The sequence below is a fragment of the Eschrichtius robustus genome, chromosome 9 (assembly GCF_028021215.1).
Source record: "Eschrichtius robustus isolate mEscRob2 chromosome 9, mEscRob2.pri, whole genome shotgun sequence".
Classification (NCBI taxonomy): Eukaryota; Metazoa; Chordata; class Mammalia; order Artiodactyla; family Eschrichtiidae; genus Eschrichtius; species Eschrichtius robustus.
In genome coordinates, this window is record NC_090832.1 from 1451579 (window position 1) to 1477528 (window position 25950).

The window sequence follows — 25950 nt, forward strand, 5'->3', positions numbered from 1 at the left end:
GAAGTGCAGTGCTGGGAGCCTGAGCTCCCTCCCTGCAGGACTCAGCGGAGAGCACACCGAGCCCAGGTCAGCGGGATGCCCCCTGCAAGTGGCCTGGGTCACACACAGGGAAGAGGACGGTCACGTGGTCCTGAGGGCCAGGCCTGCCCAGAGAGCACTAAGGTAACGCCTGGTCACAGCAGCCCAGCAGGGACAGAGGGCCCGTAAGTCACACTGAGGTTTCTAGGCCAAGGGTCACGATGTGGCCAGAGTGAAAGCCCAGGGTTTTCGCAGGGAGAGAACAAGGGCTCTGGAAACTCGCCATAACCGCGACATTAATAATAACCCTTGTCGTGGGACAGGGGTCTGTCTCCTCGACATCGTGGACCCCTGCGCGCTCGTATGCCGGCCATGCTGCGACCCACGGAGACCCCAACACTGCCAGGGGGTCGCTCTGCAATGACGATCAGGGCAGTGGCCATGAGACTCGGGCAGCGAATGAGAAAGGGGACGTCAAGTATCAGGAAGCACTTTGTAACAATGTTCCGTTTCTTATTCATTGGTCACTAAAAAGCCCCGGGTCTCGGAAATCTCCCGGAAGTTGTTTCTGTCAGATATCCTTTATAATTCTGTTTCCAGAAATCTCTAAATAGTTCCAAGAACTACCAGCATCTTGATTTTTCTTCTTCTTCTTCTTCTCCGTCTTCTTCTTTTTTTTGTTTTTGTTTTTTTGGCTTTTTTATTCAATGCCAGAGATTTTTCTTGAAAAGAAAGACAGGCCCAATGGTCTCAGATCAAAAGAAAAATATTAATGTGTTGCTGAGTTCTAAAAACACAAACTCCACAAATTTCTAAGAAAATATGAGAAAAATCCATCAGTGTAAACCAGTGCACTTCTGTTCAAGGCCAATAGTTAGAGCATAATATGAAATGCACAAAAAAAATTTTAATCCAACTTAATTAAATACTGAAATATTTCAATCGTTTCCAAACTAGCACATCCAAAAGAGACCGGCCTGTGGAACTGTCACCAACCAAATATGTGGAAATGCCCTCAAAATATGCAGCTTCACACTTGCCAAGCTGATACTACGATATACCAGCCAACTTCAAAACCAGGAATAATTTAGAGCAAATGCGGATGAATATTCGTATTCCATGCAGTGGAAGTGCCATTTCAATCTCCTTCTCCCACTCTCACCTTCATAGCAGAAAGCTCTCGACCTGGGTGTGGTGCGGAATTGGCAGTGGTTGTGCCCTTGGGGACACAGGGGTGCCACAGCAGCACCCGCCCAGGGCAGCCAGGACACCTGTCTGGTCCATCAGCACCAGGGTCCCCTCCCATTCACCCTGAACCCTTCCTGCCATGTGGTACCGGGGCAGGCTTGGGGGTGTTAAATGCTGGACACAGGGGGACAGGGTAGGGAAACGACCAGCAAAGTAAATGAGCCGGAATGAAGGAGCCCATCCTGTCTGAGGAGGTTCTGCTCCGCTGAGAGCTCGGCTCCAGGGAAACGCTGCGTCTGTGGGAAAACACTGCAGGCTGGGAAGCCCTTCTCCGGGCAGCCCCAGCATGGACCAGACTCAGCTCACCCACAGGATGCGGGCTGGAAGCAGATGCTTCAGAGCTCCAACTCCCCCAAATCTACAGCATCAGAGGTACCTGATTCCCAGTTATTTCAAACTACCGTTGTACAACTAACAATGTCTCTTTAAAGTAACCTTAATGTTTGCTACCCTTGGCAACCAAAGCACCAGATAAACCTGACCTCGAAGTTGACAGGTATCTTCGCATTCTTTTTATTTTAATCCTTCTGATTTAAACTAAACTTGTTTTTAGGAAATAAGTTTTGTTTTTACTTACTTCTTCCTTATCACATTTTTTAAAGATTTTTTTTTTTTGATGTGGACCATTTTTAAAGGCTTTTATTGAATTTGTTACAATATTGCTTCTGGCCTATGCCTTGGTGTTTTGGCCATGAGGCATGTGGGACCCCAGCTCCCCAGCCAGGGATGGAACCTGCACCCCCTGCATTGGAAGGCGAAGTCCCAACCACTGGACAGCCAGGGAAGTCCCGTCCCTTATCACATTTTTTTGTGCCACAAATTTATGGTATGAAATTTCTTCAGTGAGGTGTGAGAATCCCAACCAAGGGAATTATCCAGAAAAAAATTAGGCTGGATCCAAACACAAATAAGCTAACAATGACATCACCAAAAGGCCATCTGTGCTTAATTCCAATTTACCCTCCCTGTGCAAAAGCAACCCACCATGGACTCTGCAGAGCTTGACGTGGGAGGCTCGGGAGAGCGACCTCAACTGTGGGACACAGAGGCCTCCGGTGTCAACGTCCACCCAGACAGATGGACGGCCTCTGGCCTCTGTCTAATGAATCCATCACAGACGCCCATGGAGACTATGGCCAACGCAGAGGCTTAATATGGCGGCTTCCTCATCGTCCTCCCACAGAGTGTTTGATGGGAATTATCCTCCTAAAGGACATTTGATGTGGGTTCTCTAAAGGAACAGGGCACCAAAGAGGATCGTAAAACTCAAACTTTACTGCTACCTCCACAGCACCTGTTCTCACAAGCTAAGTCGGCACAGGCCATTGTTTCTAGAAGGTTCTCTGAAAGGTAGATCATCTGATATTTGAATTTATTCTTAGGTCACTTCTCATTTCTCAGCACAGATACCTGAGGTGTGTAACAACAATCAAGGCATAAAGTTACATCCAAACTTTTCTCCCGAGGGATGTGTTTAGGGCACACAAATCAGACGCGCGTGGAAGGTGAGTGCTGGGCTGCCCCGACGCCTGTGGGCAGAGTGCCCTGCGGGGTGTCAGCGGGAGTGGGGCCCATGTCCAAGGACAGGCAAAACTCTGTCTTTGTCACGTAGAGCAGTGGCTCCAACCTGTTCACCTAGGATGTGTCGCATTATGAAAGGAAGAGCAATTACTCAAAACCTGGCCAAGCACGGAGTTGAGACAGTAGCATTTCTTTGGGCAGACTGTTGGCGCTAACAGCTAAACACAGCAGAACACAGTCTCAAGGGTGTTTTAGCCTGTGTGGTCTTTTTTCCTAGATAATAAGAAAAAGAAGGTTAAATCTCTTTCTGAAATTGACTCCATTTGTGCTTGAAACATCAGCTTGTTTTGCTGAGTCAAACCCTTCATTAACCTGGGAAGCATTTCAATGTTTTGCTCTAAGCCTGCTTGTTAACTCCAAATCTGCTTCTTAGATCAGGAAAATTGAAAATTACAAGTGTGAAATCAGCAACCTCCCCCCCCCCAAAATATCACTGAAAACGGCACAGGTGCTATTATACACTCCCCACAGGCTAAAAGGTGAAATGAGAAAGAGTTGGAAGAACAAATAAGAAAAACTTTGGTGAGAATAATTTTAGGAGACTTTGGAAACATTCTGTGAAACCCTTGGATAAGTTTGTGTCATGATGTCATAAAACATTCTAAGAAAAGAGAGCATTCAACAAGAAAAAAAAAATGATTCAGAAATGACTCTTCTCGCTATGTGCTCTGAACATAAACCCTTGACATTTTACATAGAAAACCTTAGCCAAATGAAAATAAAGCACATGGGCGTACATTTCAGTGACTGATTCTTGAACAAATGATGGAAAGCAACTTACCTTTGCAGTTTCCGCGGTAAGCGATCTCTAGCCGGGGGTCTTTGCACTTGGCGCGCTGAAATTCACAGCGAGACAGGAAGGTCCTCCCGTCCGAGGCGCAAAGGGGTTTCTGGGCGGGACCCCCGCAGGCCAAGCCGCAGTCTTTGTCCTTGTCTTGGTCGACTCTCAAAAACTTGGAGGAGCAAAGAAAAAAGAAGCCAGACATCTCAAAGAGTGTTTGATGGAAAGCATAAGGCTATCTAAGGCCACTTCGTGCCAGGGGATGTCCCAGACTCATGGTGGGAAGCTCTGAAAACTCCAACCTCCATCAGTTTCACACATCTGGATAACTGGTAACTTCTCTGCTCGGCATTTGGTGGTTGAACCCCTGAAGGCTCCACCACTGGCCCGGGACACCGTCCAGGTCTGCACGGGGGTGCACATGTTCTGTGTACCTTTAATAGTCTGAATAGCAATGTTTTTCTTTGAGTTTGGGAATTCAGTGCCTGGTTGACTCCTGCATTCACCAGGTTTTGCCATCACCTTGGAAGTCGCGGGCGTCAGGAGCGCCCTGTCGGCCTGGAATCGGGGGGCAGTCTCTCCCTGTCGGACCGCTCCACACAATCTCACCTTCGTCCCAGGACCCAGGGCTGCCGGGGTGGTGCAAGCACAGAGCCCCTGCCCCAGGGGCCCCTCCACGCAGTCCCCGTTGACCGCTCTGGGGTCCCCATCCTCTCCTTGGCCCCTCTGACGACCCGGGCACAGGGCTTCAGAGCTCACAACATCTCCCAATGCGGCTTAGATCCGGCCACCTGCTCCCACACCTGCCCTCCTTGGACCACTGATGGCGCTCCCTGCCCACCCCCCGGGCTTCCCAACCCCCCATGCGTCCCACCCTCTGTCCTGTGTAGTCCTCCTCACCCCAGACGAAACAACAAACACGACGATGAATCCAATAAAGCTTCAAGCTCTGGGAAGTGGAGCCATCACGGGCCTTTGGTCACTGGAATGTCACCTGCCCTTCACAGGTGTTTGCTCTGATTTATGGAGCCCTAGCGATTTATTAAAGGAAAGAGAGAAAACCCCCAGCTGTGGTCACTACTCAATACTCCACAGCAGTGTGTGGAGCCCTGGGCTCTGTGTATATTTGAACAGGTTTGTTTGGCACGTTTGCCCCGGTAATATTTACAGGGGTAGAGACAGCTCTACTCACAGCAACCCCTCCCCTGTCCCAGTCTGAGCTGGAGGAAGAGTGGCAATGGACTTCAGCAAAATTGCAGGGACCTCATCAACTTGTTCCCTTATCAGGAAGAGAAAGAAAGGAAATTCTCAAACTCAGGGTGCTTCGTTCCTTAAAAAGATACCCAAACTCTCCCCTTGCGTCTCTGAGTGTCCTCGCTGGTGACGTGTAAAGACCTACCGAAGCTGAAGCTGAGATGAAGCCACGGGGGAAGGAAGGCCCCATGGGGGGGACGGCTGTCCAGAGAGCCACATCGCTCCTGGGGTCCAGGCGGGGTCCTCACAGCCCCACCTGGGGTCCTGGGGAGGAAGGGCTGCGAGTGCACTGTGGCAGGGAGGGTGTGAGGGACAATCCCTCAGCGTGTGGGGTTGGGAGCTGAGGTCCCTGGCCATTTCCCGGATTTCTGGAGAAAGACTCCAGCCAGGAGGCAGGTGATGAGCTCCTGGAGGGGGACGGTTCTTTGTTCACTGGGGCCCTGGGACACAGGAGAGAGACTCTGCAGGCTCTCATTTTTCTTGAGAAGAAGTTCACTTGCTAAAATGATCTGTGCTTATTTTAACCAAGAGGCAAGTGAAAACAGATCGTTACCTTTCTAAGATCTCGCAACAACAACAAAAGTGATCTTTTACATAAAAGTGGGTAGAACAGGCCCATAAGCACATTTGATTGAATTCTGTCACTGAGGGGTTTCAACCCCTTTCTTCTCTTTCCCCGAAACTGATTCATGAGAATTAACTATCCAGCCACACGATGGCACACCCCAGGCTCCCAGGAGACAGGAGCGCCCAGAGCTCTGCACCTGGGGAACTCCATCCGCGTGAAACACTGCTCCTCTTACAAAGTCACTGCCTTACCTCGTTCCTCTACTCACAAGCATTTGAGTTTTCGTAGACTTGTTCTTATGACTCGCAGCTGGCCTGGAACAGAGCAGTTTTGTGCAAGAGAGAGAAAGAGAGAGAGAGACAGAGACAGAGACAGAGGCCACCAGGGGAGCAAACTTGACCACGAAACATCTCGGGACCTTCGCAGGCCCAGTGCACACAGGAGCCCGCCCAGAAGCAGCTCCCTTCTATTTTAGATGAAAACCTGAAATAACCTACATCCTGCTAATTTTTGTGTTTAAGAGGTGGTCTATTTGTATTTCCTGAAACCCTAAGTGAGGAAATGCAGATGACTTAGGGAAGGACATCGTAATTATCATTTTCTCTAAATGTAGAGAGGCAGCCTCTCTATTTTTTATTTTTAAAAAAGGCTGAGCATTCAGGCGCTTGGAATTTGACCATAATTCTCAATAATTTAATGGTGTGGAACAAACAATGGAACTGTTCTTTCTCAGAAATGAGGGAATTCACACTTTCTGCATGTTTCTCCCCCTCCCCAGTTTTAACAGCAATTAAATTCCAGGGGAGACAGTGTACAGAGGAAAATGAGCTTTTAACGTAGCTGGATTCTTTGCTAAACAAAGCCCTGGAGGGAAAATAAAATAGTCCTATTCTAAAGAATTTAGTGTTCAGTAAAGAACTTGGTTGAGGGTCTTCAAACTAGTTCAGATAAAAGGCACTTTGTCAAATTTAGAAAGAAATCAATTACACCTTGAACGACACTATTAGAACAAGGACCTCAGGGTCCCAGGGCCCGTCTCCTTTGCTTTCACGAAGCAGGGCTGTCTGCACAGGTGCGTGGGGGGGGGGGGGGGGGGGAGGGGCAGAAGGAAGCTAAGGGGGTGCATGTGCAGTGTCTGCCTGGAGGTCAAGCGACTCCCGCAGTAGAAAAAGTAGGTCAAGTGCAAACGGATTAAAGATGCGATCCGTCTTCTGCTTAATAAATGCATGGGTTTAAGCCAGAGGAAAAGCGAGAACAAAATGAAAACATGTAAGAAATGGGTTAAAACACTCTTAATACGGATGAATTTCCCCACTGTGATATTGATATCTGATTAGAATATGGACTAACACATGGTATGGGTTAACATTAAGGAAAACACCCCTGAATTACGTAATCCGGCAGCTGCAAGATTCCCCAGAGCAAGAACCTTCTAAATAATGAGCCACCGGAAAATGAATGTAGCTTCCAAGTAAGTGTGTTTGCGTGATGCGAGGCCGAGGCTCATACACTGGGGGTGAGATGGGTTAGAACCGCGAGGGCGTCTGCGGCATGGGCGGGTCTGGGGGGTGTGAGAGAGTAAGTGACCTCGTACCACGGGGGGAAGGTGGGGACACGGGGGACACGGTTATAAACACACCTGCTTTAAAGGACGACTTCTCCACTTTAGAGCCTGAGCTTTCTCAGATTTCAGGAAAGAGTTCCCTACATTTTAGTGGAATAGAGAACCTGAACCTATGACACGAACATGGCGATGGTGTTTTAGAGCCTCGAGTCTGAAGCTGAGGCGTTTAAGTCAAACACAGCTGCTGCCCCGAGTTCTCCCCCAGAGAGACAGCCACTCGCTCATTCATTCCCTCATTCGTTCGCTCATTCTCTCATTAATTCATTCACTCATTCTTTCATTCATTCGCTCATTCATTCGCTCATTCATTCGTTCACTCATTCGTTTGCTCATTCTCTCACTCATTAATTCATTCACTCATTCTTTCATTCATTCGCTTATTCATTCGTTCACTCATTCATTCACTCATTCACCCATTCATCCATTCCCTCACTTATTCATTTGCTCATTCATTCTCTCACTCATTAATTCATTCACTCATTCATTCATTTGCTGGAACTAACAAAAGCCAATTGTGCATGTTTTACAAACACTCTCCTGCAGTATTTTAATTGTCTGCCTCTTTTTCACACTCTTTAAGGACGTTGTATTTCTAAGGCAGATCAAAAGTCAGGTCCAGCTTGAATTGAACTTCTTCAGTAAGTGTTGAGGGACAGCCCTCTGCCAGGCTTTTTCCTGGACTCCAGGAGGGGCATGGGGTGGGGTTCAAAGGCGGTCCTGTCCTCACAGAGCTTAAGTTCCAGAGGGCAGCAAATACAGCACCACAAAGGCATCTAGGCCAACGAATAACTATCGTGTCGTGCAGGACGACGCATGATCACCAGGTCACCACGAGGCAGAACAGAGTGTCTGAGAGCCTTACAGGAGAGCCTGCTGAATCTGGTGTGGGTTGTGAAAACGCTCCTCAAAGAGGCCATCTGAGAAGACTGGAAAAGCCGGGAAGGAGACGGGATGTGGCCTGGAATCCCAGGGCACAGATCACCAGAAGCAACAAGAACAGTGGCTTCATGCAGGTCTGCTGTGGGGTCAGTCTGGTGACTGGCCTACGGACCAACGAGCTGGGAGGCACCCTGAGGACCGGGGCGGCTCAGGGGTGCCAGGGGTCCCCTTCCTGCCGCCAGAACACTCCCAACCCTGTGTTCCCCTTGTTACACACAGATGACGCCAGCGGACAGAGTCTTAACAGAAAGCAGCCCACTTGGTACGGTTCTCCAGTCCTTTGCAGTTAACTCAACCCAACTGCAGCATTCATGGCTGCTGACTAACTGTAAACCAGTGAAAACTGGATTCTGCCGCTGCTCGACGCTACTCAGGACGTTTAGCAAACCGTCAGAATTACAAGAGTGTGGTGTCGACTCGATTTGTCTGTCTGTAAAACGGGAGCAGTAATACTTTCTCTGCCGGCTTTGAGGTAGCTGTGAGAATAGCTAAAATAACAAGGTTTACGCTGTGGAGAACAGGATGAAGACAACCGCGGGGTGGGAAGGGCGTCTGTCCCCCAGGGGAGCTGCCTCCTTTCCAAGGCAGGCATGGCACCAGGAGGAACGGACCGCAACAGAGACGGTGGGATCGGCTCTCTCTTAGATGCCCGTCCCCACCCCTGCCTTCCCGACTTGAAAAGCAAGCCAGCAACGTGAAGTGAAGACAACAGACTGTGGGCCTGCAAAGGGGGCTCTGTCTGAGGAAGTTTAAGACCCTGAGTAAAATACCGCAGTGAGACAGCAACGTAGTGATAACGTATGTCACCATCATCATTTTGGGCCTCTTTGTGCCTTTTCGTTGTATTTATGTGGCATCTGTAGGAATTTAAAAACCAAGGGCAAACTATTGGGATGAATTTGTTTAGGTTTTATGACTAGATTAAAGCTATAAACCCAATAAAGAGAGAGAGAGAGTGGCCAACAGTCTGCGCTGGAAAATGCGAGTGTGTGTGGCGGGTGGTCTGCGCCGCAGGGCTCAGTGGTCAAAGAAATGGCCTTGACTTTGGAGACGGGCAGCTGGCTGTGTGACCGGGGACGGTCGTCCTTTTAGCCCAATAATCCTTGGCTTCTTCATTTGTGAAATGGAGGTGGTAACACTGTTGCCTGTTCCATCAACGTTACTGGGAAAATGAAATGAAATAGTGCAGCAGAACAACATGCTTGGAGGAGACATGAAGATGTCACTTGGTATTATAGGCCCTCCCAAGGAGGTATTCAAACACAGGGCAAATTTGCTCTGGTAAACCTTCACATGGTCATAAAGGTTTCAAGTCTACTGAAGGAGCATTAAGTGATCCTCCCATTTATGGTCATTTTCAAAACGAAACTTCGGAGCATGAAGTAAAAAGGGAGCTCAGTTAGGTGGTCAAGACGAAGAAGCAGGTTTTGCAGGAAGATGCAGAGAGCAAGGGAGGTCGGCTCCACACGCAGGGTCCATGGGGAGGGGGTGTCCATGCCCGGAGAGGGGGCCCGGCAGACGGGCCACAGCAAAGGCTGCAGGGACCCCACGGAGGACCGGACACAGGACAGTCGTCCACCTCGTGTAGGGCACAAAGACAGCCCTCCCAGGAGTGAGAAAACCCAGAGGAATGCAGCGCCAACAGCCTGGCTGAGAAACGCGGGTGCCAGACGCTTCTCACGGGCAGGAGTGACCCCCCGGGGCACGCAGGCCGTGGCGACTGTTTTCTTTATTTCTGGGCTGCCTTTGCATTTTGTTTGAGTGGACATGAGACTTTTTATAAGTGTTTTCCCAGAGTCCTTGCTCGCTTCGGGTCCCAGACCCAGCCTCTCTCTGGTGCCCTGGCCTCCAGTCACCGTCTGCACGGCGGGCTTCGGTTCCTGATCCCACAACCAGGGACAGTAGATGTCCGGCCACACCTCCTGCTCTGCAAATCGCTTCTCTTTCCCCCAAACCTTTCTTCTTTATTTACTTTCCTTCCGTGTCTCCACATCAATATTAATTTCAATGATGAAAGCAGATATTTTTTCTTCTTGTTAGTACTTCTTGGAGATAACTCAAGAAACTCCTGGGTCTTGATTGCTCCAGACTTAAGTTTATTGGAGAGTCAGTAGGAACTTTGTTATTCTAAAATTCTTCTTAATAAAAATATCACGTAGATAGTGCTACCTTAGTGCAAGAATTATCCTTGATCCTCACTTGAAAATTACGTGACAACATTCAACCATTACTCTTATGGTTCAGAGGTGATTTGTCTGCAGAAAGTGGATTCTACAGATGCCTTAAAAACTCTGCAGTGGAGCTGAACCTCTGCTCATACAAGCCATGCCAGTTGTTCTGAAGGTGTCACTACCCTTTTGATGACTTGAAGATGTGTAAGGAAGGTTCACAGGACTTTGGGCAGGCACTATCTTCATGAGTTTACCTACAATTAAGTGCCAGTTCTCACCCAGGACCCCAGTAAGAACAAAGGAATAGGCAAAATGGATGTTTAACAGCTACGTGTCTTTCTCAGGCTACAGCTCTGTGAGACAATGCACGTTTGGGATACGGGAGAACATTACAGTGGACCCTCGACCGATCGTGTTAGAACACCTGGGACCACAACTCTTTCAGGGTAGAGATGGCGTGTGCTCATCCACGAGGCCTCACGCCCCAGCACCGCGTCTGGTCTACAGTTGGTGCTCAATAAATGTTCGTTGTCTGAGGAGCTGCCGTAACATGACCAGGTGGGACCGCTATGGAGTTACCCGGGAACGTGGCAGGGGCAAGAAGATGTTTGAACTAATAGGCGTAGGGATTCGGGACTAGTAAACAGCAGAGGCCACGACAGACATTGAAACTTTAGGACAGACATCGAAACCCCGGCATTCTCGCTCTAAGTGTGTTGGGAGGAGACACACCTGCCCTGCAACCTGAAAGGCCCATCCCCCATCGCCACCCCCTGTGGGGGCGCCGCTCTCATGTGTGTTTCAAACACCCCCAGGCTGAAGCACACAAAGATCATACATACACCCTGTCTGTGTCTAAAAACAAAAGGGTAAATCAACCAGGAAAATAAGTATTAAGCTCGTGTCTGACCCCATTTTCCAAAGCCTCCACTCTACACACTGCAGTTGGCCACGTCACCGTCGGCTGGGCGGCCGGTCAGCCCCAGGGTCCCTAGTCTCCACCCCAGATACGGTGCCTGGTACATCTGTGCACACAGACAGGGCGTGGGGATGCCTGGGGCCCTATCGTGCTCTGCGCAGCAGCCCTCGGAGAGGGGCCTGCAGGTGGCATCGCTGACACGTGGCCGGATGACAGGGAGAGAGACGCAGAAAAGCTGCCGCCTCTGTGTGTCCGGACATGGCCAATCCTTTGTGTTCTGTCACGACATATCGCTCAGAAATCCCGACAGCCTCCCCATCTCTGAGCAGCCAAACGCACGGCACACGGCCCCCAGCTGCTCCCTGCTCTCCCTCCCTTGGAAGATCAACGCGCTCCTTGATGAAGTGACATTTCCAAAGGCATTCAGCCAGGGTGTCTTTTTCAAGGTTCCTGCTCATTTCAAAGCATTTAGAGCAAATTACACTAAAGTACATGTTAGAGAATATTAAAGAGACCTGCAAAAGCAGGGGGAATTCATCCGAAAGCAGGGACACCAGATAGTTTGCTTCTCAGCCAAACCTCAGGAGACGATGAGCTACAGGGTGGAATCGTTTCCACTGAGGACAGAACGAAAGGAGTAAAGTGGGAACCAGAGGGCCAAACCCTGCTGGAAACAACAGGTAAAAATGTCTCAGCGAGACGGTCTCGTCTGCTGGCGAAGCAGGTAGAGAGAAACTGCTCCCTGGGCGAGGAACCGGGACGTGCCAGCAAGTCTCCAGCGCACTCACACCACTTCTACTTTTTAAAAGTGAGAATGAACACATCACCTAAGGCCAGGGGCCTCTGATCTCCCAACAGAGACGAGGCAGAGTTCAGTTCCAAGTCTACATCCAAGCTCTGATGAGTCCCGCACAACGTCCGAAACATCGTCTGCATCCTTAACCACACCCCAACCCCATCTTTCCTCCTGTGTTCGTGATCTTGCCCTTTCTGGGGTGAAACATATAGCCAAGAACGGTGTCGAAAGTAAGGATGTTTAGCCGCAGACCGGGGTCATGGGAATCAGGACGGTCACTGGTCTGGTTCCTGCACGGTTTCCCCGCGGGTCCAAGCACAAAGCAGGTTCCTAACAAGGATCTGCTGTGTGAACGAGCAGGAGAAGGGAATGAGCCCTGAGAGCCCTCTGTATCCGGAGCCTGGACCACCTCACCGTCCACCACTGAGGGACGTGCACGCTCCATGCTGGGCCTGGCAGAGAGGGGTCCCCAGGGAGCGAGGAGGCACAGAGAAGACCCTCCCTCCCCCATGTGCACCTCCACGCGTCCACACAGCCACAACCCTAAGGAGAAAGAAACCCATGGCAGGAAGTCTGACTCCCTTTCTCTGTGGAAATAAGAGCCGGATGCCTTTGGTCCACACGCCCTGGGGGCAAGGGCAGAGGATGCCCCTTTAGCAATGGAATGCCGCCAGGGCCTGGAGACTGGGTGGGAGAAGCTCACAGGGGCACCGATGAAGACACCGAGGGTCCCAGAGGACACCAGCCCCGCTGCCTCATTTGACCAAAGAAGAGATGGAGGCTCCCAGTGGAGGTCACCCAGCTCATCCAGGACAAACTAAAACCAAGTCCAGGACTTTGGGCCCCGGTCCCTGCTCCTCACTCCAATCACGCAAGGCTGTGAACACGACCCGGGGGTCAGGGCTGCATCTTCCTGCCCCAGGGCACCCACTCCAAAGGCTTCAACCTGCACCCACGCACAGGACCCGGTTTTGAAAAGCAGCCTCGGAAAGACACACGGAAGAGGGGCTGGAGGGGGTACCATGGGCACGCCCCCCCTTCTGCCCTCTCGTCTCTTTCGCAGGTTTCCACCTTCTCCGGGCCTGCGGGTGATTCACGTCAGCATCTGCACAAGTGGAAAATGGCCTATTCCCCCGTCACCTCAGTTTACACGTTAAAACAGATTCTTCACATTTTTAAGAGCCCCTGTTTATGTTAGGAGATAGCCAAGGCATGGGGCCTTCGAGGGGAATTCTCTTCCCAGGTTTCTGAAATGGACCATCTGAATCTCCCGATGCTGGCACATCACTGCTCAAAGTTATCATTGTCACTGAAGTGCACAAGCACAATCTCGGAGATTGGCAGAAACGGGCTGCTGGCGCTTCTGGGGTCCATCACCCGACGCCCTCGGCGGGGGTCCGCATCGCCCTCTCCCAGGTGCTAACACGGGGCGGGGGGGGCCAGCTCTCCGCCCTCATCTGTGTGCGTCACCCAGACACAAGGTATTTCGCTGGTAGGACTTGAAGTCCAGGGTCAGGTAGCTCACGACTTGCCCCACATGCCCTTCAACCCGAACCTTGGAACGTGGGGCACCATCCACGCGGAAACCACCAGTCACACAGCTGCTTGCGCTGCAATTAATTCAAGCGAAATGAAATTTCAAATGCAGCTGCTAGGCCGGCCGCACTGGCTGCATGCACGTTCTCAGCACCCCCGGGCCTGGAGCCCGGCCCTGGGCAGGGAGAGCACACGTCTCTGTCATCACCGGCGGCTCTTTCAAACGCTGCTCTGGCAGCAACGAGGAAGGGTAATTCACTTCCTAAACCCCAGTTTTTAAATGACCAGTTGCAAAAAGACAAGTCAATACCCATTCCAGGCTACAGTGTTAATGAGACAAATACAAAATGCTGAGAAAAGAATCATTTTTTTGAAAAAGTCATCCTGAAATTCACACCTTTAATTAGACAGGAAAGATAAATACTTTCAGGACAGGAGGAGGAGAAACTTGGAGGGAAGAGAGAGGATTGTGAGGGGCCTGAGAGGTACCAGAAGACGGTGATAAGGAGTGGGGGGGCAGCGTCGGTGGGGAGGGACCGGCCGGCGGTCGGGGGGTTGGGGGTGCGTGACCCTCACACAGGCCTGAGCTCCCCTCCCCCTGGGGGGACAAATTATTGCCCAGCAAGCCCAAACTGGGGAGGCGGTGAAGGAGGGGGAGGGGGGAGGGGGAGGGGTGACGTGAGAGGGGCCCTGTCCTCGGGGAGGCTGACCCCTGCCATGAATAATGGGTGCGGGGACGCGGGGGTGAGGCAGGGGCTCAAGAGGGAAGAGACCACCATCTGTCCCAGGAGGCCCCTCGGCCTCTTCCAAATCGGTGTTCCCGACGGGCACCTTAGCCCGTCACAAATGTCTGCACCGCTTTCCACGATGCTCAAAGCAGCCCATGCTTTCCAGAGGATTAAATGTTCCCAGGAGACAGGATGACAAACGGGGGAGAACTCAGAGCCCTGGGAGGGATCCCAACCATGCTGCCTAGGGTCAGGTGAAGACGGCCCAGGAGGGTGAGGCCACCAGCAGGTGCCAGGCAGAGAAAAGGGCCTAAACAAGTGAGCTTGTTCTGGCTGCTTCCCCGAGGCCACTGCAGCCAAGGTCGCAGCCGTGGCCTCCCATCAGGGGAGGGGAACCTGCAGAAAGGGGGGGCCAGGAAAACAGGGAGCAGTGCTGGTCCTTCCCTTCACCGCAGCATCCTGGATTCCGGGGTTCATTCAGGGGAACAGAAATCCCTGCTGAAGGGAGCCTGTGTCACACACGCAGGCCCGGCTCACACACACACACACACACTCACGCTGGCTGATGAGCAATGGTATTTGGGGGTCCCGGAACCAGTGCCCCCATGCTGGCTGAGCGGACCCCTGTCCTCCACCCCTGCTGGCTCTGTCCTGGGATGGGCTGCTCCAGCCTGGAGCTCCACCGCCTTTGGGGGAAAGAATCACATATCATCAGTGTCGGGAAACTACATTTGTCCATTTATGTCTTCCCCAGGAAAATCAGTTGACCTCTAAGCAGGACAAGTCAGAGGCACTGCTAATCTCCTGCGCACTTATAAGGTTGTCCCATCTTTTTGACGGTGAGGATGTGTTCACTGACCCAGAAGGATTCAGATGGGTTCTGTGACCCTTGTAAAGCGCTTCAAGGAAAATCCAGAGAAATGTTCTCTAGGTGTTAAATTCAGAAAGAGAGTAGAGGGAAGAAAAGAAGAGACCTACCCACTATGTTTATGTATTTCCTAAGTGAATTAGCATTTTATACCCCTAAAATCCCCTAATTAGAACGAGAGACAGGATTACCCTGGTGCCTACTCCCTGGTGTCCAGCGGCCTGGCTCCAGACCCTGAACTTGACCGTTTCATAAAGAATAAATTCACTCAGAACGCGTAAGTGGAAAAACTACTCTTAATAACGTCTGGTATAACTATTGAACAAACTCGCCAAGATTTCAACCAACACGACTGGAATAAACTCAAACCAAGAAAACAATGAGGTTTATAATGGAAACAGAAACAAAACTTTAATTTAGGATTGTTCCAAAGGCATGAGAATGATTCCACACTCCTAATGCTCTGAAGTTACTGAGCCCACGGCTGTTGACATGCAAAATTCCAGAAAACGGCTACTGCACAGAATCAAAGTCCTTCAGGAGTTCTTGTCAGAAAACACCGAGGGGCAAGAACCAGTGAAAACAGCAGCAACGCAAAGACAGTTTAAAACCAGAAGACGTGTCTGATGAAAGAGCCAGTTGAAATAGGTTTCCTTAGCTGCCGTTTGACCAGAAAAAGGAAACTAGGATTTATATATTTTTTTGAAAATAAATTATACCCACATTGGCAACTTGCTCATCTAAAGCTAATTTTAATGAGCCAGGATTTAATATACCTGGAAATTTGATATTAATATATCAAACTATTATCAGTTTAAATTATAACACTATTACAGGACCAAATCTTACCACAATGGGGTCCAGGCTACAGATACCTTGGCCTTTATATTTTGAATGCCATGTTCTGAACAGGAGTTTTCCTTTGGTTCTGGAAACCTGTCACTTACTTTCAAGTTTGTACACCATTCACCAAACATTTCCCTCCATCACTGTGCAAAGCTACACCACTTCTTGCACAAGGTAAGGTTATAAAGTAAAGGGAATTGGATTTTTAACAAATCTGTACCAATAAAGATGAAAGTTCAAGCCCGTTGTCCTTCAAAGAGGTCACTTCTGAGCACATCCAAATCTCCCGCTGGTTTAGTTTTTGTTCAAATCTGGAAGTCTTCCTTCAAAACTACCTTCACGCAAAGTTATGCAGGACTCAGGAAGATTTCATGCCAAAACACAGAGAATTTTCTCCTAAATAATCTCATTGGAACCTAACAAGCCCTCAACAAGCAAATCAAGAAACTTCCCCTCACTGTGCAGGTGGCGACACTGAACCAGAGAAAGATGCTGCCTTTAGGACACTGGTTCGTGTAGGGAGGGAGGAGGGAAGGCCAGAACACACGGGTGCCTCTTGCACTGTCCACGTTTTGTCCTACGAGACAGCATTATCCCCCAGAGTGTCACTGACCCCACAGCCATGGTCGCCTCGTAACCGAGAGAGAAGTTCATTTAGATGAACCAACTTTGCTGTTCAGTGACATCATCCCACATTGCGGTTACAATGAAACGTGTAACTGACGCCCAGGCTTGCACTTCGGCCATGTGGTTTCATCCCCATCCGTGGCCTGCGTCATGGGCTTGACAACCCAGAAGGGGGAACATGCCAGGTTCGGATTAACCACATTTGATGGGCCAGTCGCTGGAGAACCTGACCACTGGCGCCGCTGCTGGTCATGGGGACGAGGGTCTCCCTTGACGCCTCTGATAGTTCTTGCCTCTAAAATATAAGGTGAACTGAAAGGGATGCAGAGTAGGGAAAATGAAAGTCTTGTGAATTAAAAATAAGCATCACGCATGCACGCGTGCGTGGGTGCGTGTGTGCATGTGTGCGTGTGTGTATCTTTAAGAGGATTGGCTCCAGGCCAAGAGTATTCTCATGTGAAGGGCAGATTGAAGCTTTCATTTTAAGTGCAGTTGAGTTTTTCAGTTTAGATAGGGAAGGCTCCTTATTTTTGCCTCCGCAAGAAAAGTTCTCTTCAAATACAACCTGTCACTTTTCACGTGCAAGTAAAAAAATGGGGGAGACATTATTTTGTTTAAATAAATTCACTGGTAATTCCAGAAGCAAATTCAAAACTAATTAAAATTCAAAGAGATTGATTAATTAAAAGGTATTCAATACATTAGAAGACTCGCTTCTGAAGTGAGGAAATTAGGTTCATCAAAGAAAGAGAACTGAGGGAGAATGAGTGGATGGCCCTAAAATGGTTAAAAGCAGTGTCTCAATTTCCTAACAAAATAAAATCACAATTAAGTCAACTCAAACAGGTCTTCTGCATCTATGTCCATCTGATAAGATTAAAGCATTCCTGCAGCTCATATGGGCAGATATTTTAATGCAAGTACAGAATTAATGTTTTGGTTTAAGTTTTCATTAAGCATTTTATTGTTATTAGTAATAATAATGTTGATCTGTAGATAGTCACTTGGAGCTCGGCCTGACTCTGGTGGAAGTCGTCCGTGAGTGTTTTAGGGCTAACTGACCTTGTTTTGAAAGACAGGTGCTGTGGACGATGTCATCACAAGACTCTATAAACCAAAGGAGCCTCCACCTTCCAGAACCTTCTCAGACTGTCTGGGTCTCAGGAGCATCCTTTCCCAGTTCTCGCCCTTTACTCTCATCCCACCCTTCAAACATTCTGGAAATAACTTCTCTACATTATCTGAGCATCTATAACTTCACCTGCACAAATTCACTTGTGATTTTAATAAAGTCGATTTTCTGCTCAGCATTGTCTGTCTCTGGCCTCTCTGGAATTCAGACTCATCCAGCTTCAACTGGACTCAGGTGAAAACCCGTGCATTACTCAGAAACACGATAAGGATGGCCCGATAGGAGAAATATATGCGATGAATTGGGCCAACCCGCTGTAAATTATACACGACAATCCAGAAATATGTCCTGTTGTCAGAGATCAACTGCCCAGAATTACACAGGGTCACCCTTCGTAAGGGAAGGCGTGTCCCCTGCTCTAAGTGGCCCGTGAACATGCTCAAGCAGAGGCGGCAGGCTCCGCGCCACGTCCCACCCACTTAGTCTGAGCAGGGAGTTCAAATCCCAAACGCAGCCTCAGCCCAGACCCCGCTGCCACGGTCACGGTGAAGCCGTGGCCACGACACATGGCACTGAGGACCGTGGACGTGGGGTGAAGTGAGGCAGGACCAGCCCAGTACAGCCTGGCATCCGTGTTTACCGACCTGCAGTCTCAAAGCTTTCATAGTCTGCTGTCACCCAGGTGACAGTTTTCCCTAATTCAAAGCCGATTTCAGCCTTTATAAAACGGGGGCTTGCATCGAGTGATTTCTCGGGTTCCATCAAGTTCACCAGAGTGTCCCCGCATGAACCGTAGGGGAGGTGGCATGAGGGACGCTCTCTGCGGGGCATCAGCCCTGGAAAGGGGTCACCATCCACCCTGGAGCCCATCTCCCTCTGGTCCACAGCAGTTACCTCTATACACGTTACCATGACCTTCAAAGGAAGCTCTCCTGGTTCCCGGCGCCACTCCCCAATATTTTTTACTCTAAAACAGAGTTTTACTGGGAGGGACTGGGATGACTTGGCTGAGAACCTTATTTCCTCCCCCTACAAGAACATTCAGAAAGCTAAGACTGTCGCCTCGGCAAGGCTGAGAGTTTGAAAGCTAAGGGAAGGAAGTACGTTGTGTAGGTATTATTGTGGATTGAAAGGTGTCCCCCCAAAAAAATATGTTCAATCTGAACCCCTAGTACCTGTGAATATGACCTTGTTTGGAAACAAGGGTTTTGCACATAGAATCAATTTAAGATGAGGTTATACTCAATGAGAGTGGACCTTGTCAAATCCACTGACACTGTAGGTTGAATTGAGTTCCCCCGAAAATTTATATGTGAGATGCTAATTCCCATCCCCTCAAAATGCGACCTTATCTGGAAATAAGGTCATTCCAGATGCAATTAGTTAAGTTAAACTGAGTCATGCTGAAGGAAGATGAGCCTTTAATCCAATATGACTGGTGTCCTTATAAAATGGGGAAATTTGGACACAGACATGAGCACGGGGAGATGCCATATAAAGATGGAGGCAGAGATGGGGTGACGCATCTACAGGCCTGAGGAGATCAAAGATGCCAATAAACCACCAGAGCTGGAGGGAGACCTGGGTCAGATTCCCCCTCACGGCCACCGAAGGAACGAACCCTGCAGACACCTTGATCTCAGACTGCTCCATCGGCCGGAAAGGAAAAGTCAGAGACAAATGGCAAAGAGTCTGCTACGTGTGGCAGAAATCAGTGAGCGGCTGAGGTGGAGAGAAGGGCAGGCGTGCCCAGGAGAGGGGACAGGATGCGTCCAGGCCAGAGACTGCTGCTCAGGGACAACCTGATGCCACCTAAAGTCTCCTCACAGCCCAGCACAAGCATGATGGCTCCTGCAGGGGGAACGTGCCCACATGGCGGGGGCAGCGGCGGCAGGGAGGTGTCTAAGGGCCCCATGCTCTGGCCAGCAGCGTCCTCTGACCTTCTCAGCCCCCAGCCCCAGCTGCCCGCCTTCTATTTGCTCCTATGTGGTACATAAAGGGTAAACCAAAAATGAACGAATGAATGAGTGACCTAAACAATAAAAAGACAAAAACTCACTCTCCAGTACCTGCACCTCCCTGGCCTGGTCACGGCCACATCCAAAGCCGGCCAGGACCTCAGGGCACAGAGCCGCCCTGGACGAGGCCCCCCACACACGGACGCGCCCTGCGGGGTGGTGGAATCAATGCCCTTGTTTATGCTTCTTTTCCAGGAAAGGCAGCTCTGTGTAGGCTGAGATCTCACCCTGGACCTTGACTCTGTAATGAAACGTTACAAGCTGTGGATTTGGATGGCAGAGAGTTGGAACCAGGACTATTTTTTTTGTAAAACACTGTAGAACCACAATAGAATCTGAACGAACTCAACAGGGAATCAGATAGGTTTTCATGTATCAGCCTCCAAAACGCTGTTACTGATTCATGGTGAATCACGATGGGTTTGGATGTGCTCGCAGCCAATACCGCCCTGGGGAAGGAAGCCACGGGCGCAACTCGGGGATGAACTTGATAGAGAACAGCCCTTTAAGCCTAACAATATGCCAATCAAACTTTGATCTCGGCGACACTGCTCACTGCTAGTCTTTGAATAAGGACCAAAGACACAATGCAGTTCTTTTCCTTAAGTTGTCTTTTTTTTCCCCCCTCTTTTGCTCCATGGCACAGAGACTGGGGGACTGCAGGCCTCCCATCACACAGAACACAAACAGAAGGTGACGGGGTGTGAAATCTATGAATCCTGTCCCATGGGGTTGAGAATCGAGACATCGGATGCTTGATTTCTGCCATTCGGTTGGTTTCAGTGACTTTGGGAATGAAACCCTTTCACTCATTGGATCAGTCAACAGTGAGTGAGTGAGCCAGAAACGGCTGGACCAGAGTGGCCAAAACAATAGCACCCACAGGAAGAAGTAAGAAGATCAAGGGGAAGGGATAAATTAGGAGGTTGGGATTAGCAGATACACACCACCATATGTAAAACAGATAATCAACAAGGACCTACTGTATAGCACAGGGAACTCTACTCAGTGTTCTGTAATAACCTATTAGGGAAAAGAATCTGAAAAAGAATAGATATATGTGTGTATGTGTATATATATATATATATATACCTGAATCACTTTGCTGTACACCTAAAACTAACACAACATTGTAAATCAACTATACTTCAATTTAAAAGAAAAAAAAGAACTACAGGCACATACAAAGAGGAAGAAATAAGAAGGTCAGTGATTATAACATCCAGAATAATCAGGAAGGGGCTTCCTCACTCTTGCCCCCAACTGTCTACGTGTTCTGGGGCTCAGTTGTTGTGGGCTTCGGATTGCTCAGAATATCAGAAAATAATTCTATTATGCGGAGTACTCTTGAATTTGATGAAGAGTCACATTGCCTTTCGAACTTTATTGCTAATACGTGGAAACCACGAGCATTTTTAATTTACTGACTCTTCACCCTATGGAACAGAGGTGTCTTAAAATGTAGTCTATAAATACATTTTAATATGTTTATAAATGATCAACTATACATAATAGTATTGCCAGGACTCACAAATATAAATCAAGTATTGTATCTTTTTTTTTTTTAATTTTATTTTATTTTATTTATTTATTCATCTATTTACTTTTGGCTGTGTTGGGTCTTCGTTTCTGTGCGAGGGCTTTTCTCTAGTTGCGGCAAGCGGGGCCACTCTTCATCGCAGTGCGCGGGCCTCTCACTGTCGCGGCCTCTCTTGTTGCAGAGCACGGGCTCCAGACGCACAGGCTCAGTAGTTGTGGCTCACGGGCCTAGTTGCTCCGCGACATGTGGGATCTTCCCGGACCAGGGCTCGAACCCGTGTCCCCTGCATTGGCAGGCAGATTCTCAACCACTGCGCCACCAGGGAAGCCTCTCAAGTTTTGTATCTTAAACTGCAAACTAATGGCAACACCATTTATAAAGCAGGGTTTCTCAAAAGCAGACACTACGCTTCCTCAGATGCTCCTGACACCTTCTCCGGGCTCAGACGGACAGAGACACGCTCAACATCGCGGCACCTGAAACTCTAGTGGGGTGAGGTGTCGAGAGAAAGCTTTCCGCCTCAGGTGAACCCCCTTCCCCATCTGCCTTGCCAGTCACAGCACTGGACTAGGAGACCCCATTCAGCACATGGCCCTCATTCCCTCCTTCAGAAACACCACTTTCCCACCCATCTCACGATGCCATGCTGGCCGCTTATGCAAGCGAAGATCCTGAACTTCTTCGGGGACTCACTCAGACTCAGGCTACCCCAGCCATGGTCACGTCCCCAGCGACAATATCCTTTATCCCACACAACCCGTCTCTCCAGCGCATCGGTACAACTGGTGCTCTGGCCTCTCCTCTTGTCCCTGTGCTCCCAACTGGCCTGAACCCCCAAGGCCAGGAACTGTGGTGGTGACTCTTGGACGTCACCCCCAATATCCGTCAATGGGTGGGCACATGGCAGCTGTCGGAGGCCCCACTTTGCTTCACGGGTCTTACAGGCCATCAGAGGTATGGCAGGCCTGAGATCCACTCAGCAAAGACTCACGCGTTCCCACGTGCTCAGTTATTCTGGGGGAGAAAATGGGAGAAGCTGCAGCAGTAACACATGGTCATGCGTCCTGAGAAGATCCAAGTCGGGTGGGGTGCTTTGCAGAGCATGCAATGCTGGAGAGTTGTCAGGTAGCTCTGGTGTGTGTTTTGGGTTTCACTGGGAGTAGATCCCAAAAAGGCAAGTATATTTGGAGATAATTCTTTAGAACAACACAGGAAAGTACCTTCCCCAAGTTCCCTCCCCACACTTTCACACACACACACACACTTCCACCAGCTGCCACCCAACCTCAAACAGCCAGGACTCACAGACAATACGCGAAACCACTCTTCATCATTTCTTGTCCCATCATCTTTTTCCTTTCGGGCCTCGAGGTATCACAAAAGAAAGCCCAAAGCTTCCAAACATGCTTGTTCATTCTCGCAGCAGAAAAAGGAAGTTAGAAAAATACCAACTGGTCAAATTTTCCAGGGGAGAGAAACAGATGACTGGAAGTCCATCTAGGCACACGTCTAATAATAAGGATCGTGTGACAAGCCCAAAGTATGCACTTCCAGGCTCCGCAAATTGAAAAGGTGAAGAGCAGTGATTTGGAGGCTTGGCGGGGGAAGGGCAGGGCGGGCTGTGGTCGGTGATCTCAGAGGTGGTCACACATGTGCCTGAGGTTTGGCCATCAATCCGAGCGATTCCGTTCCGTCTTGGAGCTGGAACATCCACAGCAAAGACGGTTCTTCCAGGCTCTGGGCTCATCTGCTCCTCGTCCACACGAGGATTTGAAAAGTGCAGAACCACAGGAAAATGAAAGTGCCGAGCCTGGAGCTTTTAAAGTGAACCGACCTTAATTGAGACTCAAAAAGCATCTAATTTAATTCAACTTTGGTTAAAGGTTTGGAGTCATCAGTATTATTGCAAACAAAAGTCTATAATGAACATAGATTCTTAGATCAAAAACCAAGGAAAATGAAGTTGCTGATTCTGAACTTTCAGGAGTGCTTTGCTTCAGCAGTCCGTCCCATCGGTGCCAAATGTTCCATCTCACAGAAACCCTGGCTAATTCTACACTATGTATCAGAGGCCTTTACAGTCTTGAAGCCCAAGAATCCCACATCCAAAGTATCTGTCATGAAAAACATCAGAGAGCACATAACTAAGTATGCACAGTAGTGCTCACGGCAATATTATTTTAATAGCAAAATAAATCTGAAGGAAATGAAATATCCAACCATAGAGGTTTGGATAAACAAATTAAATCCATACAACAGAAATGTGTTAATCCATTAAAAATCATATAAAAGAGGCAGAAAATATCTTTAAACAAAATTATTTAAAGTGAAAATGTAGAACATGATCCCACGTTTACATACACACACACGTACATATATACCCATATCCAGCACACACACACACACACACACACACACACACACACACACAGCCTAGACGCAAGATTGCAAAATGTCAGTACTGCAAAGTTGTATCAGTGTTTAATCTCTAGGCAACAGTATTACAGGAAACTGGTACTTTCCTCATGTGCTCTTTTATTTTCAAATTTCTGTAGTGGACCTGAGCTACTTTTTAAAAAATCATGTTTTATATATTTTATTTTTAACTTATAAAACACTTAAAACCTACTGAAAACGTATAACTATATGCCCATCACCCAAATAGACGTGTCAATAGTAAAAAAAAAGAAAAAAGAATGAATTATGAAAAGCAACAGCAGAAAGTAAATACCCCAAACATCTAACAAGACACAGAAAACATGCGTTCTATGCCCCTCGGACAAGTTTAGATGTCACTTTCTCGTCTAATGAGTGACTGATCACATATAACGAAAACTGTGGGTCGAAAACAAATTTCCAGCATGACTATCACCACCATGTCTGTGTTGACTCCCCCAATTCTGAAATGTAGCCAAGGTTCTCATGGACTTCCAGCTGCCCTCTGCACAGTTTAGGACAACTAAAAACAAAATAAAAGTTTGGATCAGAAATACTTAAATACCTGGACTTTTCAACCTGTGTGTCCTGTATCCATAAAACTGAAACAACAGTCCCTTCTCCAGGGCACTGGTAGGAGGTTTAAGGACACAAAACATGTGAAGGGTCAATGTGCACGGTCACTCAGCAGACAACAGTCACCACATCCTGACACCTCAAGGTCACCCTGTCCCAAACCCCCCCTCCTCCCGCCTGCCCACCTGGTCAAGGGCACCAGCCCCACCATGGATGACCTCTACGTGCCTGGAGGGACCAACACCCCGACCCCTTCACCCCCACTCCCTCCAAGCCCATCCCCTCTCTCTCCTGCCTGCACCTCACCCCTCTGGTCGGTACAGGCAGACTTTGTTTTACTGTGCCCTGCGGATACTGCGATTTTGATAAATTGAGGGTTTGAGGAAACCCTGCATCAAGCAAGCCTATCAGCGCCATCCTTCCAACAACATTTTCTCACTTTGTGTCTCTGCGTCACAGTTTGGTAATTCTCGAAATATTTAAAACTTTTTCGTTAGTATTATATTTGTCGTGCTTCTGTGATCAGTGATCTTTGATGCTACTACTGCAACTCACTGAAGGCTCAGACGATGGTTCGTATTTTTTAGCAATAAAGTAGTTTAATGCAAGTGCACACATTGCCCTTTTAGATGTAATGCTATTGCACACTTAATAGACTACAGCGTAGGGTAAACGTCACTTTTATACGTGCCAGGAAACCAGAGACTTCATGTGCCTCACTTTACTGTGATACTCGCTTTATTGTGGCGGTCTGGACCCGACCTGCAGCATCTCTGAGGCGTATCTTCACCTCCTCCCGGCCCGGCCACTGTCCTTCCCGCGCCGAGCCTCCCAGCCCGGGTGGCTGTGTGTGGCGGCTCTGGGAGCCCCCCCGTGGTCCTCCGCCTCCCCCCACGTGACCTCAGCCTCCTGCCCATCCCCTTCCCGGCGGGGCTCCTCGTCGCCTCCTCTCCCCAAGGCTTCCATGGATCTTTTACAGGATCGGCCATTGGTTTGCACATCCGACTGGTGGGTGAGACGGCGGGCACTCCCCTGAGAGTCACAGGCTGGAGCGGGTTGAACAGAGTCTATCCATCTGGCACTTCTGCGTGTGCCGGGCACGTGGCAGTCGTTTCACAGACGTCTCAGGAATAAACAAGTAAACGAGTGACCTTCATCCACGTCTGGAGGGGTGAAGAGACTTTCCCGGGGGCCATTCCTGGAGCTTCCCCGGAACCTGCCCAGAGCAGCGTCACGTTCACGGTGGTGACCAAGAGCTGGAGAGGTTAACTGGCCAAAGTCACCCAGCGACAGAGCCAGGATGTGACCTTTCCGATTCCAGTCTCTCTGCGGTTTCCTTACACGGGAAACTATCGGATGAAATTCTGTACCACGAGTGTCGACTCAACGTAAAGTAAGCGAATCTGAAATTACAGTTACATCTATCCTACATTCTCTTTTCTTTAAAGATGTATCTGAATCCTTAGTCCTATGACTAGAAGCTAGTTTTCTATCATTTAAAAGTAACACATTAACACATCCCAACAGCTTAAGAAACCACAGTCCACAGCCTGAACCTCTTCAGACGCACCCACGTCCAAGTGCTGAGAGTTAAGATGCCCCAGGAGCTGAACTGCGTAGCTGATACCCTGTCACTTGCTCCACGTTTTCTAAATCCAACAACGACGCCGATAACTAATGCTTTCTGGGCCGTGACCCTAGGCTGGTCACGTGCTTTATCACGTATACGCATGACGCCCGCAGA

The 25950-nt window shown here is 49.1% G+C and overlaps 1 protein-coding gene across 2 annotated transcripts in view; it reads right to left on the reverse strand.

The window, feature by feature from the left end:
* The window catches only part of SMOC2 (SPARC related modular calcium binding 2), a 156922-nt gene that overhangs the window by 107212 nt on the left and 23760 nt on the right, over window positions 1-25950 (reverse strand). For both annotated transcript variants that reach the window (XM_068550706.1, XM_068550705.1), the window contains exon 2: window positions 3629-3800. In XM_068550706.1, the coding sequence (XP_068406807.1) occupies window positions 3629-3800 (172 nt within the window). The remainder of the gene's footprint in view (window positions 1-3628; window positions 3801-25950) is intronic.